Below are 19,469 nucleotides of genomic sequence, written 5' to 3'. Positions count from 1 at the left end.
CTTGCCACAGGAAAATCCCCCTTCAGAGCAGAGAAAAAAAAGAATAAGTGGGCTGTGCATAAACACCATAGATATTATGTAAACGCGCATGTAAACACATACGTAGAAAGCCATGTTGCCCCATGTGCACCCATCAAACTAGCATTTGGGCTGCATCAAAGGAGCTAACCTGCAGCAGAGCCGGTTGTGGCCTGCGTCGGCCCTCCCACTCTCTTTTGTGTCCTCCACTGTGGTTTCTGCTTCAACTCTTATTATTGATGTCTCTCCCTGCATCAGACATGCTGGACCGACTGGGAGGTGTGCAGGCTGCAGGGTGGGGTCCAGTCTGGATCCCACTCACTGTGTGGGACTTAAAGCAGTGAAGCCGACTGATGGAACATTTTCATGTGTTTTCACTCGACTTGTTCTGGCAATGAAGACCTGCACAGCAATGCACAATATAGAATTGTTTAAACCCTATTCATTATCTACACTGGATAGGAGCAAACATCATGCTTTTACTCAACATTAAAAGTGTAAATTTGTAATTCTGTAATAGAATTCAGTTTATTATAATAACTGAAATTAAGGCAATCACATTAAAGTTTTAAATAATTATGGAAAAGCATCCCTTAAAAACAATAATTCAGCAATCCAACAGTATAGTTTAAATACTAGATATTCAATTTTGCTTTGAAATTAGAAACAATATTTTACTTTTAGTTTTCTAATGAAAATAGCTTTGATGACCAAACACCAGGAGCAATAATGGAAATCATTTGGATTTTATCAGATATCTCGTCAATAAATGTGTCCAAAAAAGCTGGTAAATCATTTCATCCTAGAATTATGAATGATATATACAAAAACAAGCTGCCAATCAAATAACAGCCTGAACCCACAAACACAGTTTTTCTTCATGCTTTACAACCTCATATAAAAGGTCATATTTTCGTTTTGTTTAGCACGTTTTCCTTCACGCTGTGGAAGTTTTTCTTGTTTTACACAATGAAAACATCTTCTCAAACACAGATTTATTATTGTGAATGATGGACTTTATTCCCCGTTAAGTGCAAACCACATTTGGAGAGTTGGGAATTTGTAAAAACCGAATCCTGGCTCACCAAATAAACCAGAGGGAAGCGTGTTCTTATGTCTGTTCTTTTTAACAGACAGGATACTGGATATGAAAATGTTCTGTCTGATGATGCGAGTGGGCTTTCTCTAATTCCGCATGCAGCCCACCAGGGACTGTGGCGGGAAGGCGATGTGAAGGAGGCCGGTTCTCACAATAACGTCTCTGCCAATGACTCATCATTAAACGGCTCATCTGCACAGCGCTGCTGGTTTTCAACAACAAATAAAAATAATAATAATACTTGAGATGCACACGACAACAGACAGATGATGTGAGGCGGGCATCGTTCAATAATCGTTTTCATCCTCATGATGTTTTCGATTCAATGCATTTAAATCACTCATATTTAAGTTTGAATGGTTTTAAGGTGAGCAATATCCAAACATGGACGACGCTTAATAATGAATTATGACGACGTTTGCAGGTGATCGCTGCGGAGCCGCTGACTCAGGTGTGACGGACAGGTGGGCGTGTGTCCGCGTGGAACATGGCACGTGCTTTCTACAAACCAATCAGAAATAACAGGAACCCCAGTTATATGACAATACTTTATTTTTTAAATACTCCAATGTATAAAAGTTGTATTAGATTTGTAACAAACCGTCCACATATATTTAGGAATACTTAAATTATCATTATGGATTTTAGTCAGCCTATATTCTAAATCCGTTACTAAAAGTGATTGAATCAAAGTTTGTTTATATTAAATTATTAATATCGTATTCCCTGCTTGAATAACGTGAGACTTTTTTTAATGATAACAACGGTGCAATGAATGAATCTGAGAATGTTATATTTTTTTTTATCGCCTTCCCATCAGACTGGTCTTTTACACCTGCAACAAAATAAAACCGGACATTTCGTTTTTAAGACTCCATCGTGTCAGACAGCAGGGCCGCCATGCCAGCTGGTTTGGGCTCGGTGTCATGCTCAAGGACACTACAGCAGCGCGGCAGTGAAACTATTTCAATGAGCTCCCATAGGACATGCAATGTTTGAAATGCACTTTTAATTAATCAACCTTTTCTGGAAGAGATGCTGAGCAAAGGGAATACTTTGATTTGCGCCTTTACGCGCGCGCATGCGCGCATCCACACACACACACACACACACACACACACACACACACACACACACACACACACACACACACACACACACACACACACACACACACACAAGGCAAGGAGCATATATATGGCCAACTGAATTAAAAAGCCATCGCGCAGTTGCAGCTGATTGCCGGAGAGGGTGGCGCCCATCAAACACACTTCAGATCCACGTAGAGACGCAACGCGCGCAATCAGCGGTCTGCTAGCAATCCCGTCCTTTCTCGCTCACATAAACACCACTTGAAGGAAAATATACACGGCCACCTACAGCGCGGGGAAAGTGATGAGGGGGTACCCACCTCCACATTACACTGTTTCCAATTAAAGCGACAATGCTGGGTGAACTTCAGGCGACAGCGGGGACCAAACCAGAAAACCAATTAGATCAATGGTTTGTTCATGAAAGAGTCGGAGACGGTATTATAATGTTGTATAGGCCTACACTCAAAACTATTCATCTTTTTAAATGATTTCAAATGTCCAGGTTCATCATGAGAATATATATATATTATTACGAAGACGAGATAAACAGGTTTATTTTCTGAAACGCACTCTTTGAGGCCCGTTTAAACCAGCTTGCCACTTGGATATGTGTATAATTTGCGAACTGCTTATACTTCACATAAGTGAATAACATTAAAAATAGAATCAATAAAATTAGAGAAATCTGCACGTTAGCCTATTATTATTATTAAAAAATGGTTTCAAACTCCAAACCATTCGCAGGCCCTCTGCAGATAATTTGTTTAAATCCGCTGTTAATGGTTTTTTCCTTTTTTATAATGTATGTAGGTTAATACATTTAATTGAAATGATATAATTGGATATTTAGTTTCTCCAAAGCCGGCCCTATCAGTTTAAACCAACACAAGTGAAGATGTTAAACGAACACGAGGAAAGTTGTTTTAAACCTGATTCAAGTTCAAGTCGGATGGTGTTCGGCCGGTTGATCGATCACTCTGTCGCATGTCGTCCAAACAAAGTCCCTGTGGCCTCCCGGTGACCCGCCCGGTGACCCGCCCGGCCCTCCGAGGAGGAACACTGGCTTATTTATTCATTCAATTATTTATTTAAATATGTATTTATTTTTAAAGAAGATGGTCGCTTGTAAAGAACATTGAATCTACAATATTTGGCTCTTCTAATTCCCTGAGTCTCCTCGGATCGGGCGTCATCTCCCTAAAGGTTCAGTCCGTTTCTGGGAGGCCAAATCAAATTACACCGCTGACCGCTGCAGCTGCTGGATCTACAATCCGCCTCGTGGATCCGCCTAATTGGTATGAATAAGCAATTATTTCACGATGAACCGTGATGTAGCACAATGTTGCCTTGTAATGTCTGACTGCAGAACACAGGCTGCAGGCCAATATCGAGATTTTAGTGGCGATGATGAAACGAAACAACTGAGCGTCTTTCTGAACGGATTCAAATCATTCAAAGGCCTGCGTGGTGGATCTTTGGCCTGTTGATGTGTGCCATTGTACAAGAGTTGACTGACGGGAGAATGCTGCCAAACCCTGTTCTGCAGGACGTTGCAACAACGTGCTTTCCAAGGGTCCGACACTAAATAACGTGAAGGCAGTCCGGAAACGCTGTCAGGACGGTGCACTCTGCGGTGTACCTCCACCTAAGTGGCCGAGCATTCCTGAGGATGCAGCGCTGTCAAATATTTCATGATGGGACGTCATGGAAAAGTGCATGACTTCGTCTGCGATGGCGCAACAGGGAAGCTCTGACCTCGGGGCTCAGGCCCCGGTCACGACGAGCAGAACCGGCCGCTGTGACAGCAATACACGCTCAAAAAGTAGGCCTTAAATAACATTACATACACGATACTGCTGTTAGAATGATGTTTCCGATCGATTCAATAGTGTTTAAAATATTTCTCAACAGTATTATTAAAATATAAATATATATCTTATCTATATATATGTATAGCTTTTAATTGAGAAATAAAAAGAATGCAGTGGCCTCATTATAATCCCACTGATGTTTTGATGCAAACATTTTAAAACGGACACTGTCTTTGGAAGAACATACAAAGTTTTTATATATATTATATATATATATATATATATATATATAGACAAAGAAAGAACAACATGACATGGGGCGAATGAGCGTGTGAGGGGGAGGAGGGGGGGTCCTAATGGGATGAAGTCATCAGCGGTAATTAAATGCAGTGGGCAGAGAGAGAGAGGACGGGAGCGCGCCTGCCCCTGGTGCGCGCTGGGTGGTCCGCTACCCTGATAAATGTGTGGCCCTCTCTCCAGGCGAGTGGCCGAGCAGGCACCGGTTAAAACAATACTTACATTCATTTATCCACGGGTCTAAATCTCCTCGGCAACAGCAGCACCTAACAGCGGCGCGTCTGCAGCTTTGGGTTGACAATGAGGAATTTAAGTGTATTGTTTTCTCGCCTGAAACAAAAAAAAAATGGACCGGATATTTCCGGTAAACAACAATAAACTATTTGGTTCACATATCGACATTTGATTTAAATGCGTCTCCTCCAAATTAACTTGTAAACATGCTGCCACATTATTTTCAGAACCGAAAAAAGTATCAGAGCTACTGGTGACCTTTACGCACAGGCATCAACGTCTCCAAACACCGTCTGCGTTTTTACGCACGGGGCAACGACGTTCCTCCACTATTCTCTCCGGTGTTACTTTCCATTTCCATCGTGTCAAAACCCGACAGTCATCGCGAGCCTCTGTTGGAAACACGGAGACCAGACGCGCAACAGGCTCGACTAACTGAACTTATGGAGAGGCAAAGGGCTGCAGGCTGCCGCTATCAAGATCTCCAGGGAACAATAAGCAATCTACTGTCAACAGTTTCAGGTTATGGACTGATCGTCTTTCAGTAGCGCTCACTCACAGCTGAGGAAAAGGCAGGAAAACGAGCTCAAATTAAACGATTCGACTTCAGACACACAACAAATAAACACAAATCGTCTGACTGGATTCAAATCGAGTTAAAGCAAAATGTTTTTCCTCGTCTTCCTAAAATAATGTCATAAAACAAACTAAAAATCCACCGTGGACACGCTTATGCGGGTGATATTCTGATTAAATGGGCTTTAACTTACCTCCTGGATCGTTCGATGGTAAACTGGCCCGCAGGACTCGATCTCCGGTTCCCGTCCGTGTTTCTGTGCTCACAGCTCGGCAGAGCCTCCACCTCACTCCTCCCGCGTCCCATGCGTAAATATTATGACTGGATTACACAAACAATATTCCTGCGTAAAAACGTCCAGCATGTAGACGGAACGCCGCGGACACACGGGCATATCACATCAGATTGACTATTAGCTGATCTAACGGGGCTTTTTGCTTGATTTTTTATTTAAAGAAGGCCTGAGAAAATGTTTACATTTTGCTGTATAAACATCCTGCCCATGTTCCTGTCTATCTTTTACAGAAATCGGGAGGGAAGTTGGGAATACGAGGGGCATGCTCTCTGCTAAATACTTTTCATGCACTAAAATGTTTTTATTAAATATTTCACAAGTTTAACAACAAAGGAGAGGTGAGCTATTCGTGCCGTGCTCGTCAAGCACTGAAACTGAGAGGCCGTTTGTACTGCAGGTTTATGAATCTGCGCATTTATGTCACTAATAAATACACATGTCAACAATAAGAATACAAATAAAATAGTTATATGAGAATACAACACATCAGAATGTGTTAAAAGCCATGTTTAGTATCACACATAAACCATTTGAATGGGTTCTATTCTAACGTATTCTAGCATATTGGTTATTATAGAGAGCATATATTCCCTATTTCAATGTAAGAAAGGGAGAAAACATTTCCCTGAAAAGTGAACGCACACAGATGTGCATGCTTACAGCCCACCACTGGAGTAGGAGGGAACTGGGCGGGTCCCAACACGAGGACGGCCAAGACATCCAGCTTCCAATGCGCTGATGGCAACAGATAAGTAAAAAGTGAGCTCCTCGGACGCACGACAACACACCAAGTGAAGTGGAAAGCGACTCCTGTTCTGCTCTTTAGCCCACTTCGGACGCTGCGTACGAGCGGCGGCACGGCCTCAGGACGACAGCAGGACTGAACCGAAAGGAAAGAAGCCAGAGTTGAAGAAGACAGCCTCGCCTCTGCATCGTGCGTTAAGTTTGCCCGGTTACTTGCTTTCGTGTCATTACGCCAGCGACTTCGTATCAAACTTTCTAGTGTTTATAGAGAAGGTGGAACCCAACCTTTTTATTTTTGCCATCTCGAAGACTAAATTTAAACTAATGACGGCAGAGGTCCAGCAGCCCCCAGCGCAGACTCCTGCCCAGAGCAGCCCGATGTCGGCCCCGGAGAAGCCGCATGGACAGACGGCGGTGATGGAAACCGCCTCCTCCACGACGAAAACCAAAAAGACCAACGCAGGGATCCGCAGACCAGAGAAGCCCCCCTATTCCTACATCGCGTTGATAGTCATGGCTATCCAGAGCTCTCCGACCAAGCGCCTGACTCTCAGTGAAATCTACCAATTCCTGCAGAGCCGCTTCCCGTTTTTCAGGGGCTCCTACCAAGGATGGAAGAACTCCGTGCGTCACAACTTGTCCCTGAACGAATGCTTCATAAAGCTGCCCAAGGGCCTCGGCCGACCAGGGAAGGGCCACTACTGGACTATCGACCCGGCCAGTGAGTTTATGTTCGAGGAGGGCTCCTTCAGAAGGAGACCCAGGGGTTTTAGGCGCAAGTGTCAGGCGCTGAAGCCCATGTACAGCATGATGAACGGCCTGGGATTCAACCACATCCCCGAGTCCTACAACTTCCAGGGGAGCGGCGGGGGCCTGTCCTGTCCGCCCAACAGCCTGTCTCTGGACAGCGGGATTGGCATGATGAATGGACACTTGGCAGGTAACATGGAAGGGATGGGTCTGTCCGGCCACACCATGTCACACTTGTCGACCAACGGTGGGCATTCCTACATGGGGAGTTGTACGGGATCCACCGGGAGTGATTATGCCCACCACGACAATTCCGCCTCCCCTCTGCTCACCAGCGGGGGAGTCATGGAACCCCACCCCGTCTACTCGAGCTCAGCCTCGGCGTGGGCTCCGGCCCCTTCGGCCTCGCTGAATAACGGGGCCTCTTACATAAAGCAGCAGCCCCTGTCTCCCTGCAACCCAGGGGCCAACTCGCTGCAGCCGAGCCTGCCCACGCATTCACTGGACCAGTCGTACCTGCACCAGAACGGCCACAGCACTACGGATCTACAAGGTGAGCTCGATGACGCGTTCACCAATTTACCCGTCACATGTTGTGTAAAAATACTAATAAATATATATGTTGGGGAAGCTGCAATCATTGAAAGACATGATATTATAGTTTATATTTTCTGCGCAGACTCGCATATTTTTGTACGGTCTTCTTCCAAATGGGAGCTCATGGAAATATTGTTTTACTTTATTTGAAAACCACTGTGTATATGTTGTTGTCTCTAAACACAGGCGTATCTCTATTGTACAAATTGTATCTAAAAGAAACTACATGAATTTCAAAGGAAAAGTGTTTTAACTGCTGCTCCAACTTAAACTGGTTATATATATAAAATACTACAAAATAAAACCCAGATATCAGGGATTTCCAGAAGTGATAAAAAAAGAGAGAGAGAAAGAGGGGGAGCCTGCCGGGACAGCTTAGAGCCGTGCCAATCTTCAGTCAAGAAAAACAAGCGCGGTCAGGACCAGCCTGCCTTGCCCCGAGGCCCCGAGTCCTCCGGGACTGGCGTGCAAGAGGGCCACTGTCAATTAGCCCTGAAGCCCGCCTCCACTGACAATCTTGATCGCGCTTGCTAAATGGACTTCGGGTCTGTGTGGAATATAGGATCCACATGTAGTCTATCTGACTCAGTAAAACAAAGAGAAGCTCCATTTCTTAATTACATAATTATTATTAATAGAGAAAAAATTCACAAAAAAGTGTTATTTTATATGAATCTATTATTAAGAGTAATACTTTTTATAACGTTTACCCACTAATGGATCTAATGCAAAGTGGCTGCTCTAAAAGGAACTCACGGATAATAGACAATTAATTAAGCTTAGAGAAAGTATTTCTATAACCCTTAGAATCATTCTGTTATTTTTAGATTTTGTGTTCAGAGCTTCAAACATTATTATTATTATATTATAATATATAATTATATTAAATCTGTGCCCATGTTGTGCTCCGCAGGGATCCCTCGGTACCATTCCCAGTCCCCGAGCATGTGTGACCGAAAGGAGTTCGTCTTCTCGTTCAACGCCATGACGTCGTCAGCAATGCACTCACCGAGCAGCAGCTCGTACTACCACCACCAACAGGTCTCCTACCAGGACATCAAGCCCTGCGTCATGTGATGACGTCCCCGCGGACCGGCCGGAGACCGGGGGACCGGGTCACAGACTTGAGCCAGGCAGCAGGGCCGACTGAACGGAGAACACACGCGTAAATAACCACTGAGGGACACGAAAGGCCCCTGGCCCCATGGACAGCGCGCACTGTTTCAAGTAACCGGACTACTTTCTGTACTGTTTCACACCGCGGCAAAGACACGGAAGCAGGCCAATCACAAAGCAACCACATAATAATAATATATGATAATAATAATAATAATGATAAAAAAAGAAAAAAAAAAAACGTTTTCATGCCATCGACATCGACCAGAGCGGTAGAGACTGGGTGTATGAACCCTGCTGCTGTTTGGTACTTAGTCCTGCAGAGCGGATGACTACCACTTCACTTGTCTTCATGTTTATTCTAATTGATAATGGTCAATGTAAAATGCACACGTCCATTTCTCTCCGTCTGACGTTGTTAACTTTGTTTCTTTGACTAATTAGACTGAGGCTGTTTATATTCTCTATTTTGGACATTCAACGTTGAATTTTAAATGAACAATTATGGACATATCATACAACCTGTCCATATATACTGTGTAAAAACGATGAAGGCACTTTTTGAATAGCCTAAGCGCATTTTTTTTATTTATTCTGTAGGCCAAGGAGGTATATTCTTTATTGGCAATATTTGTCAGGACGCTTGTTATTTGTTTTAAAATGAAAATTGAGGATATATTGTAAGCACTGTTATGTTGTTTGTGTTCGATATATGTAGACCGTTACTTTCAGCACTGTATATAATGTTAGGAAAATTAGCAAGGGTCCATCAATGTGGGCTAATCTTAAGGCTACATAGCAACAAATCATTTGTAAGAAATAAAATATATCTGTTGGGCTGTTGAAGCCCGAATCCACAAATATTGTTTTCATCGCTCCATAATTCATGGGATAAGTTTTCTAAAATCTAAAAAACAAAGTGAAGCAAGTTCTGCTTTTTTCCCTGAAGCCTTACAATAAGCTACTTATAATGACTCGTAAATGTAAATGCTTGTAATTAATAGGTAATCTGACTTCACGTGGTTTTAATCTAAATATGCGCAGCCAAATAATTAATACGGTCCTCAATGTACAGAAAAAAGCAGAGCATGTAAATTAATGTTAAGGGAACTAATCGGATTTTCCACGCAATTACGATTAATTGATTAAAGGTTTAAATAAAACAAACCATATTATGGCTTTTGTGTAGCCATACGCATCAATTAACGCGAGAGAGAAAAAATAAAAAAAATCAGAGGCAGAGATCTCAACCGTGTTTGTTTGCAGGGTGAAAATCTGCAGCATTATAGCTCCGTTTGGTTCACAGTCGTTTCCTTCAAAAAGCTTTTTGTTCATGAGATGGTTCTCCTGAATAACTCAGTAAAAATCCCAGAAAGAAAAAGCTTCAGTGGGTTTTACATTTTTAGATTAATTCATAAATATGACACAAACTTCAACCTCAAAAAATGTAAAGCAGAGGCACGGAAGTGAATATCTTATCACATGAAATGGAGCCACTATTTGTTTAATAAAGGGAATACCAGCCAATTCACCAAAATGCTCTTCATTGGCTTCCTTGTTTGATTATTGCAGTTGCAAAACTCTAAATTTCTTATTTTACTGGCTCCATATTAAATAATAAAAATATAAAAGTAATATTAAATGGCAGAAATAAGAAAGTATAGATATCTTTAAGGGATTCAACATTATTTTAGTTCCAGAGATGTTTGTGTCTGTTGTGTGAGCATCTCACTCAGTCAGACTTTGCCAGTTCAATCAAGTAACAATTGTAATTTTCCTTTGTAAGTAACGCTGTTGCACACGTACATCTGCACTCCAGGTCCGACTACTTGGAAAGCTCCCAGTGTGACCACTGCCTGAACCCAGTGAAATGAGCGACGCCACAGAGCCGACCAACAAGAGTGCAACATTAACAAAGCGATGACATTTGTCGAGGTTCAGTGCTGGAGCTGGGGCTCCACAGCTGTTCCCTCACCACGTCTGGATGACAGCTCCATAAAAAGCCCGAGGCCTGCTCTGTGCAGACAGACGAGCTGCGCGTTTGGGACTTCAGTAAAAAACAGTCCACTTGTCTGGCACTGCAGTCTGCAGACAGGAGACTGAGCAGTTACAGGTGAAGTGCAGAGACACGGGACATGAGATCATAACATTACAGGGAACAACAGATAGATGTCCTTCTGGAGGACTTAGGTATAAATATCATTTAGTGCCAAATACCAAAACAAATTGTCACCCAACAGGAAAACATGGATGCAGAAGTTGATCAGAATCACCAATTTAAAACTATTTTAATAATGTTTTGTATTTGTATGAGTGCAGTGAGAGATATCATGCGTTAAGTTTAACATTTAACAATTCTGCCTCTTCAGGGGTAGAATCTGTGTTATTTTTGAGGGCTTTGTTACAACAACGTAGGTTTTTACCTCTAAAGAGAGTAAATCAGATTATACAGTTCTGCTAAAAAAATAAATAAATGAAAGACAGTAAGCCAGAGCCAGTACAGTCAAATGCTTTAGTAAAGAATCTTATAAGAGGTTACAAATAAATGCCTCAACACTACAGCTGATCCAGGCACGGTAACTATTACAAGGTAAACCTGGCTTCATACTCAAACTGCTCTAGAACCTAACAGGATGAACTAGTCATTTCTTTCAACAAAAGATACAAATAACACTGTTTAAATGTAGAATATCAATATCCATAACATGTAAAAAGCCTACAGGTAGAAAGCAACATAAGCAAGTAGACATCAAAAACCACAGCTCCAACAAGGCCTCTGTTAACTATAAAATAAAACGGGTTTAGATCTTTAGAATCTGCATCTAGACCCAGATCCTCGTCTAAATACGCTGAGAATAATCTTCTAAATTTGGTTGTAGCTGCACAGTATGGCAATTTATGTCAAATGGTCCACATTGGTGTTTCACAATTTGGCACTGGAACAGGAAATTAATAATGCAATTATAGTCATTAAAACATTAGTTTGTGAAGCTCTGATTGGAAACTTGTAGGAGTGGAGAAATATCAAAATGCTGGAAAATCTCTAATCAAACATTGGTGCCCTACTTTATGTGGATATTTGTTAGATTGTTTATTTTATTTTACTAGTACGCTTACGGCTCAGGATCATAAGGATTGTATAAATGACCACATGGTGGCGCTATCTGGAGCAACAACTATCCAGTTCTTTGGCCGATGGACTTGGTTAAATGGTTTTAGAAATCAACATGCAGACAAACGGGTCTGAAAACTCTCTTACAGGAGGCAACTCAGAAAACTGTGGAAATAAAATGTACTGAACACGTCACAACAACTTACTCTACACTTGTATTTTAACAAAAAGACTGTGTGTACAGTCTAAAGTCTGAAAGGAAAATGAGTGCAATCTGTTTAAAACTACTCAAGAAAGCACCTCCGGGAACTGAAGGCTCTCGGGACACACACACCAGGAGGCGGCGTGAAGAAACAAGGCACGTAGGTGTATGGTTAAATATCGTGAAATGGTACAAAATACCCTTTTAGTGAATTGCTTTTTTAAATTCAACTATTTCATATTCTAGTCAGATGCTTTAATCTCATTAGTCTAGTAATTTAGAGGTCTATGGGTCAAATAACTGATGTATTCTTATAAACTAAATTCTTCTTAAGGCATTTAAGGTTGTTCCACAATAAATACATCTCGGGCTGAGTATTGCTTATTGCTGTTACTGCTCGGGCTTTTCAGTGGCGTCGCTCTCAGCCTCTGGTGGCTCCGTTTGAGATTTCAGAGCCGTTGGTGGTCTTTGTCTCCAACCGGCCTGTCCAGACCTCTTGCCTCCTCGCTGGCTCTTGGCCAGCTCAGCCTGCAGGCTGTGACCATTCAGACTGAGATCCTGCAGAGCCTTCAGGGCCTGCTCTGCAACCTGGGGGTCGCTGTAGTCCAGGAAGGCCCTGTGTTGAGCTCCCTGCCAGGTGAGCCTCAGTGGGGCAGCCTCCCTTTCTCTGAGGGCAGTTTTCAGCTCACTAACACGGAGACCGGCGGGGATCCCCCCCAGGTAAACCGTGGTCACACTCAGAGGGAACTTACGTGGAGACGCGCCTTCACCTCTCCCGTCCTCTGGGTGCTTTTCCTTCATGTTGTCACCTCTCTTTCCCCTCCCTCTCTCATTATCCCCCCTTCCTCTCTCATTATCACCCCTTCCTCTCTCACTATCACCCCTACCTTCTCCCCTGCTTTCTTTCCTCACTCTAGCTGGACGCTGTCTAGGTTTCTTTTCGGTCTCCACTATTTTCTCCTGGTTGGATTCTTCCTCGTCATGCTTCTGACTGTTGTGCCTTGGCCTCCGTCTGGTCTGCCTTTTGGGTTGAGCAGGCTCTGCTGACGCGGGTGCCACCCCCAGCGTTACATCCTTTCCAGCCAGTTCCTGCAGAGCACGCAGCTCCTTCAAGATGGGGATCTTCTCCAGCCTTTCTTCGTCCAGCTGAAGACACAAAACTGGACAGGCTCAGAATGGCTGAGGGGGGGAGGGGGGGTACAACACAAACATACAGCAAACAAATAGCCCTCTGAGCCAATGCCCTAGATCTGCAGATGAGTTAAATGAATAACATGCTATAGCAATAACTACCTTAATAGCAGCAGGACATTTCATTTCCTGAAGCAGTTAAAAATAAAGGCTGCCGTGTTGATTTGTTGGGCTGTAAGTGACTTGGCAGCCTTTGATACGGACCGGTCCTGTAAAGGATATACGGGGCTATTGTTTTTTCACTGGCCTGTATGACCTGTCGTTCCCCTGCCCCTGCAGAGCCAAGCTGGCTGGGCAGAGGAGCCTTTGATGATCAGACATGGCCTTCCTGCCAGTGAGGTCACTGGGTCCTGTTTACTTACATGCACGTCTTAAGGAGCCCACAGGATACACAGAAACTCTCCACGTGTTAAGAATAATGCCCCCATCAGGTCTAATTAAAGACAATTTATCAGGTGGAAAAACACTCGACATCAGGAGCCGTCCGGACTCGCATTTAAAAATAGACGAGAAGAAAAAATGTGGTTTGAAAATTATACACCCACAGTGTTGTTGGCTGTTTTATAGCCGTTTGCTACACACCTCAGGAATACTGTAAAGGCACTGTATGTAAAAACTTAAATACTACATCCTATTATTATTGATTAAAGGAGTGAAGAGAAAATAATGCAAAAGGAATAATAGTGCAGCAAATATCAGAGCAGAGAAATAAATTAAATACAGAAGTACAATGAATATAGGAGTCCTTTAGAAAGGTGTAGTGTCATTACACGTCCATTAGAGGGTGGTGTTGCTGAGCAGAGAGGCTACATTTTTTTGTAAGGTCTCCGAATAGAGCAGCTTTATTCAAAAGGCTTTATCTGGTTAGAATCACAATGACACAATTATGTCCATTACGATTAATGTTATGATTAAAATTGTGCAAACTATTTGTGAAATTAAATCCTGATTTAAGCCGCATCCATGCGGTTTGTTATTTAATTAACGGCACTCATACGACTGATCCATTTTATGATTAAAGTAATTTTATAAAGACTTCATCACTGATGGGTTGTTTTTAATTGTAGCCATTATTGAAATGGATGTAGTGATGTTTTATATAATTGTCTCATGCACATAAAAAATTGAAGTCTGATGTACTATAAGTAGCACGAGACACAGCAAAGAAAAGTTATTCGAATGTACCTTATTCCAAAAGATTCCTTCTGGTTTGGGGACCTGGCAATTTGTTTGAATCACTCTGGTGGGTGTGAGGATGTAGTCCACAGTCAGGTCATGGCATTGAATCAACTCCTCTGGAATATCCACCACCTAAAAACACAAATACCCCAATCAGCACAGGAACAACAGGAAATCACGTGTTTGATCGACAGCATTTTAAATATGCATCACATCAGGTTTTTATTTGAGTTTGAGTGAGTTAAAGTACAGGTAGCTTTAATGAAATAATAATTTCACATTTACTTGACAAGATAAAGAAAATTAAGTGTCATGAACATTTTCAGAACTAAAAAGCAAACTTACCTGGCAGTCATGGACAACAGTAATCACCACAGTGGACTCATTCACAGCTCCCATAGAGGCCATCATGCCATACTCCATATCAGCAAAGCCCTCTCCTTTTCCAATCCGTAAGCCTGCAGGACAATACAGGAGAACATTGTATTTTTTTAAAGGGCAACATGTGATACAAAGAACTAGACAGGTGTACTCAGTGAAGTGCAGATCTCCGCCAGGTGTGTCTGCAATGACCATTGGGTATTGTGTGACTGAATGACTATAACTGGCTCACCTCTTGGAAAGACACCAATAGTCTGTAAGGCGTTGAAAAACACTCTTCATTCAAATTTAAAAAAAATAGCAATCGGCTCAAAGTTGTCGTATGAGACATTTCTTACAACCTTGCCGAAAAAACAAAATGAAACTCACCAAGCTGTCCGAGTGGCTGAGTTGAAGTGAGGTACGGGAATGTGTGTACCGGTAGTCCAAAACAATACAAATGAGCCGCAGAGCAGTGGCCAGAAACGAAACGCAGAGGTGCGTGTACTGGGAGTTCCATTAGCTGTTCCTTGAGCTCCTTTAGCATTCAGCCATAACGGGGCACCCAAAATATTATGCAGCAGAATGTGTGATCATCCACAGAGACACACTCGACTGATCGCACGATCCTCCTGGCGGAGATAATAACAGTCTCCATAAATCTGGTGCAGCTTGTACTATATCACAGATCCACTTTATGTATATCAATCAGAAATAACCAGCTTCTGAATCACAAAAAGATTTAAAAACAGCACAACTGACACACTGAGGGAAGCTGTTATGTTTACAATAAAAATAACTACATGAAAAGCAGACTGATGGGAACATGGATGAAGCCCATATAACAAACCCTTTATGAGAACCATGTGGTGTCATACACTTTGAGCCATTTGGAAGAGAATGCATTATGGAGAACATGTCTGTCTCACCACACTGAACCACTTATCTTCTGCATTTTGAGAATGAGGATCAAAACGCACCGTGAGCGATGTTGCAAGTTACATGTAGGCCAGAACCCACAAGGAGTGACATGGATCAGATTATGCACATCTGCTCCAGTCTCATTTCTGTTCATCTTCACATGTCACTGACAAGAAGCCCTGCTGCCTCAGAGGGCCTAGAAATCCATGCAATCATCACAATATTCTATATGACTCAAGACATTTGTCACATGACCATGTCATTTCAGTCTACTATCATCTTTAACATTGTAAATTACAACCATTGTAGAATATAATGTTTCATCTTTAAAGAACTGGTCAAAGTCATGTGGAATAAAAGTCTTTGGACGGTCAAATGTTGCTGCCCCTAGACCTTGTGATGCTCGTTACATTACACAATATTTGGGCTCTCAGTGTGTAATTGATTTGGTGGGATTTAGTAATGAATCATTGGTGACCTTTCTCTGACACCGCCACAGAGCCGACCACCACCAGGTCCACCTTCACCTTCGCATCCAGGTCAACAGGCACGCTGAAGTCTCTCACACCCTGCAGGAAGACGTTCAGAAGACAGGAAGAGAAGACATATTAGGAATAGGTTGAATCTTGGGGGTAGTGAAAATATGTCAAATCAAAAAGTTCATACCTGAGAGGAAGAGCATATGCGTAGCTGTTCTTTGCTGGCCCCCTCAGGAGGAGTGATTTTATTGAAAAGGCCGGTACGCAGACGAGGAGTTGGGACCAATAAAGTTTTCTGCGCCTGTAAAAGATTATCCCATAAATTAGATATAAAAATAAATACAATAGAATATGTAACAACCTTTCTTACAATAGTTTATATACATGCATGAAATTTGAACTCCGCATTTAACCCATCCTAAGCATTTAAAGGACAGGAGTGATGCAATGTACCCAAGGACACTTTGACATGTTGACAGTAGGAGCTGGGGATTAAACCACCAACCTCGTGGTTAAACGACAACCCGCTCGACCCACAGAGGCACAGTCGCTTAATACGATTCACAGATTAATACTGGATTGAAGAAATTCAGTGAGAGATGCCAGAAATAGCAAATATAGGATTTAAAATTCAGCAGATGCAAAGCATCGGTGTGCATTACATAAATAAGTTAACCAGAGGATGCAATAGAGAAACTTACAATCTAATTTAGTTACGGAGTTGAATAGTAATCGTAATTTGTTTAATAATTCTTCTGAATTTCTAACACAATTTCTAATTTGAGCCTCCACTTATATGACATTGCCATGGTAACAACACAGAAAAAAGGAGTACAGACATTTCTGTAATATAGCCTGGAGAACTCTGCTCATTTGAGTGTGTTTCCAGAGAGAAGGGCTACCTGTAGAATTGCCAGCCGGGCACCCTCCAGAGGTTTATCAGGATCCACCTTCACGTGAGCAGTCTGCCCAAACACCTCGAGCTCAGACACCTTGGCACAGGCTGTGAAAGCACCCTGGTTGAAAGGAGGGAAAGGTACCGACAGTTGTTTTTTTTTCAGAGTCAACTTACTTCCAGAGTGAGAAAGCGTGCCTGCTGCTGGGGTCTGTCTGGATTTACTTTGACTGTCTGGCTGGACTTGAACTCCTGCAGCTCTGCAAGTCTGTTGCATGCTTGATTTGCACCCTGGCCAGTAAGTACAGTAAAACAGAGTATACATGCACTGACAGGTCAGCCATTGATCATTCAAAAATTCAAGTCAGTCAAGAGTTGCTGGGAAAACCTTATACCCTGGTGTCCATATTTTTTACCAATGCAGAATTTTTACATACTCATTCAGGAAAACACTACTTTATTCAAGGGATTATATTTGCTTTAATTATAGCACTGTTTACTACTTAACTCAGATGAGAACCTTATTAACTATTTTTAGCTTAATTTATCGGCAATGATATGTTGTACAAATATAATTATTGTAAGTAGCTTTGGACAAAAGCGTCTGCTAAATGCCCTTAATGTAAATGTAATTATGACACTGAGCTTCCACTAATATATATTTATATAGTTACTTAATGAGTGATTCTACAAAAATCACTATTTCAATTCATAATCTATTACTCTTAAGTGTGACTTTCTAATTTGTCTCATAATAATAAAGTGTGTGGTAAATATATATATATTTTTAATTATTACACAATGTCCCGTGTACACGTGGCCCCATGCAAGAGACAGCTACCACTGGCGGTGGCCAGTCTGTATGAAAAACATCTGAATGAATGAAAAAGCAGCTCACACCTTTGGGAACAGGGCCGACATTAATTTGAACAGTTTAAGCTATCGGTGTATTTGGGTTAAAACTAGCTAGCAACACGCTTTAACCTACCTTGAAATTCGGGATTCGGTTGTGAACAGGCCTGGGGAAGTTGGCCAGATTATTATCCTCGATGAAGTCCCAAACTTTCTGACGAATGTCCCATTTCGTGGCTCCTGCAGAGAAAATGAAACAGGCTTAAGAAAAACACAAAACAGGCTCAAAGCGATGTAGCATTAACGCTAACATTAGCCAAACGGCTACACGTCCGTGTGTGCTGACGTCCATTCATAGCTAGAAAACGACATAACGAACACTAAACGGGATAATTTTACTTCTATAAAATGCTCCACTGTGTTTCGTCGACGCACATGAGTCCCTTCAACAACGTGTTTTATGACAAAGCGAAGCAGCGTCAACCGAACATTTACAAATGCTATACATTAGCATGCATCGACATTATTTTTAACGACACCGCAAACGTCACAAACATTTAACCTACCGGGATTTATTTGTATAACAGGCTCCATTGTGGTACTGGCGATGTAAGTAAGTCTCTACTACAGCACTAAACGCAGTAATGTTCTGCACATGAGGTGTGTAACATAATACTGATACTAGAACAGCTGCTTGTCAGTGTTTATCATTGCTACGGCGGCTCAGAAGTGTCAGTTTTCACCGAACGCGAAGCTGAACGCGTGTAGGCCTCAAACTGCGAAAGAGAGCCTCACCATGAAAGCACGTTTAACAACACTGTATTGCAGTAAAGTTTACTTTACTTACTACCTGGATTGTACACACTACTGCTTCCACGTGTACTTATTTGTACTATAAGTACTATGTAGCACCTTTCAATAAAAAGGCAGTTCAACTGCTGATAGTTGAGGCAATAAAAAGGCAATAAAAGAAATACAAAGACTTATAAAAACACACACAATGGGATTGTAGATGTCAATTGTGTTTTGTTAAAAAAAAATAACTGGATCCTCGATTGTAAGTACCTATTACATTAATTATTTTTCTTGAAGGTTCAGGGTGTTTATGCTCAGTAAAGGTGTCTTAGTAATTATAAAATAATGAGATATTGAGGTGCAAACACTGTGATGCACTCAAAGACCTCAACAGCAGATGGAGCTTCTGTTTCTATCCCAGTAGACTATTCGTTTTGCTTGCTGATTTTTTAAAATTAGATTTAAGATATCTTCTACTTCTTGGTCTCTAAGCTACTACACCACCACTGTTAATTCAATTTGACTGTAACTCTTACTGTAAGTTAAACTGGAGCACCATCTGCAGGCCTTAGGTGTCATGTGCTGTTCAACAGTTATTTCATTTTTTTTATAAAAAAAAAAAAAAAGACTATAATGTCCACTTTGAACTCCATCTTCACCTGTGTTTTCCAGGCAGTCTCTGGATATCAATAAACAATTTCTACATTATTATGTGTGTTCAATCTGGATACAGCATTCCCAAACTCAACCCCATCTTCTCACAGTATCCTTTACCTCCCTGAAATGACCACATTAAACCCCTCGGCCCTTGTGGTGCTGGAGTCGTGTTTCAAGCAATCATACTGGTCAGT

General features: G+C 41.9%; 3 protein-coding genes across 5 annotated transcripts in view; 1 reads left to right on the top strand and 2 right to left on the bottom strand.

Annotated features, from left to right (window-relative positions):
- The window catches only part of LOC311017370 (mitochondrial inner membrane m-AAA protease component AFG3L1-like), a 169,943-nt gene that overhangs the window by 124,338 nt on the left and 26,136 nt on the right, over nt 1-19,469 (bottom strand). The window lies entirely within an intron of this gene.
- Nucleotides 6,151-9,493, top strand: foxf1 (forkhead box F1). Its single transcript, XM_084015668.1, has 2 exons — nt 6,151-7,472; nt 8,430-9,493. The coding sequence occupies exons 1-2, from the start codon at nt 6,494-6,496 to the stop codon at nt 8,591-8,593; spliced, it is 1,143 nt and encodes a 380-aa protein (XP_083871794.1). The 5' UTR covers nt 6,151-6,493; the 3' UTR covers nt 8,594-9,493.
- Nucleotides 11,131-18,537, bottom strand: mthfsd (methenyltetrahydrofolate synthetase domain containing). 3 transcript variants are annotated; one of them, XM_084018855.1, is made up of 9 exons: nt 18,390-18,537; nt 17,960-18,063; nt 17,149-17,262; nt 16,264-16,377; nt 16,076-16,166; nt 14,662-14,774; nt 14,323-14,448; nt 12,834-13,092; nt 11,131-12,791 (listed from the first exon to the last, which is right to left on the bottom strand). In XM_084018855.1, the coding sequence occupies exons 1-9, from the start codon at nt 18,415-18,417 to the stop codon at nt 12,337-12,339; spliced, it is 1,404 nt and encodes a 467-aa protein (XP_083874981.1). In that variant the 5' UTR covers nt 18,418-18,537; the 3' UTR covers nt 11,131-12,336. The 3 variants fall into 3 exon arrangements, with proteins under 3 accessions (XP_083874981.1, XP_083874980.1, XP_083874979.1); XM_084018854.1 differs by lacking the exon at nt 17,149-17,262 and adding an exon at nt 16,979-17,092; XM_084018853.1 differs by lacking the exon at nt 17,149-17,262 and adding an exon at nt 16,979-17,092 and having other exon boundaries at nt 11,131-13,092.

Source organism: Eutrigla gurnardus (genome assembly GCF_963514095.1).
Source record: "Eutrigla gurnardus genome assembly, chromosome: 1".
NCBI lineage: Eukaryota > Metazoa > Chordata > Actinopteri > Perciformes > Triglidae > Eutrigla > Eutrigla gurnardus.
This window is presented reverse-complemented; position numbering and strand designations above follow the sequence as displayed.

Excerpts from the sequence above, each read along its gene's own strand:
- foxf1 (XM_084015668.1), top strand. The coding sequence starts at position 6,494 with ATGACGGCAGAGGTCCAGCAGCCCCCAGCGCAGACTCCTGCCCAGAGC. Across the intron at positions 7,473-8,429 it reads CAGCACTACGGATCTACAAG|GGATCCCTCGGTACCATTCC; the intron begins GTGAGCTCGATG and ends TGTGCTCCGCAG.
- mthfsd (XM_084018853.1), bottom strand. The coding sequence starts at position 18,417 with ATGGAGCCTGTTATACAAATAAATCCCG. Across the intron at positions 16,378-16,978 it reads CCCGGCTGGCAATTCTACAG|GCGCAGAAAACTTTATTGGT; the intron begins GTAGCCCTTCTC and ends AATCTTTTACAG. Across the intron at positions 14,449-14,661 it reads CTGTTGTCCATGACTGCCAG|GTGGTGGATATTCCAGAGGA; the intron begins GTAAGTTTGCTT and ends TTGTGTTTTTAG.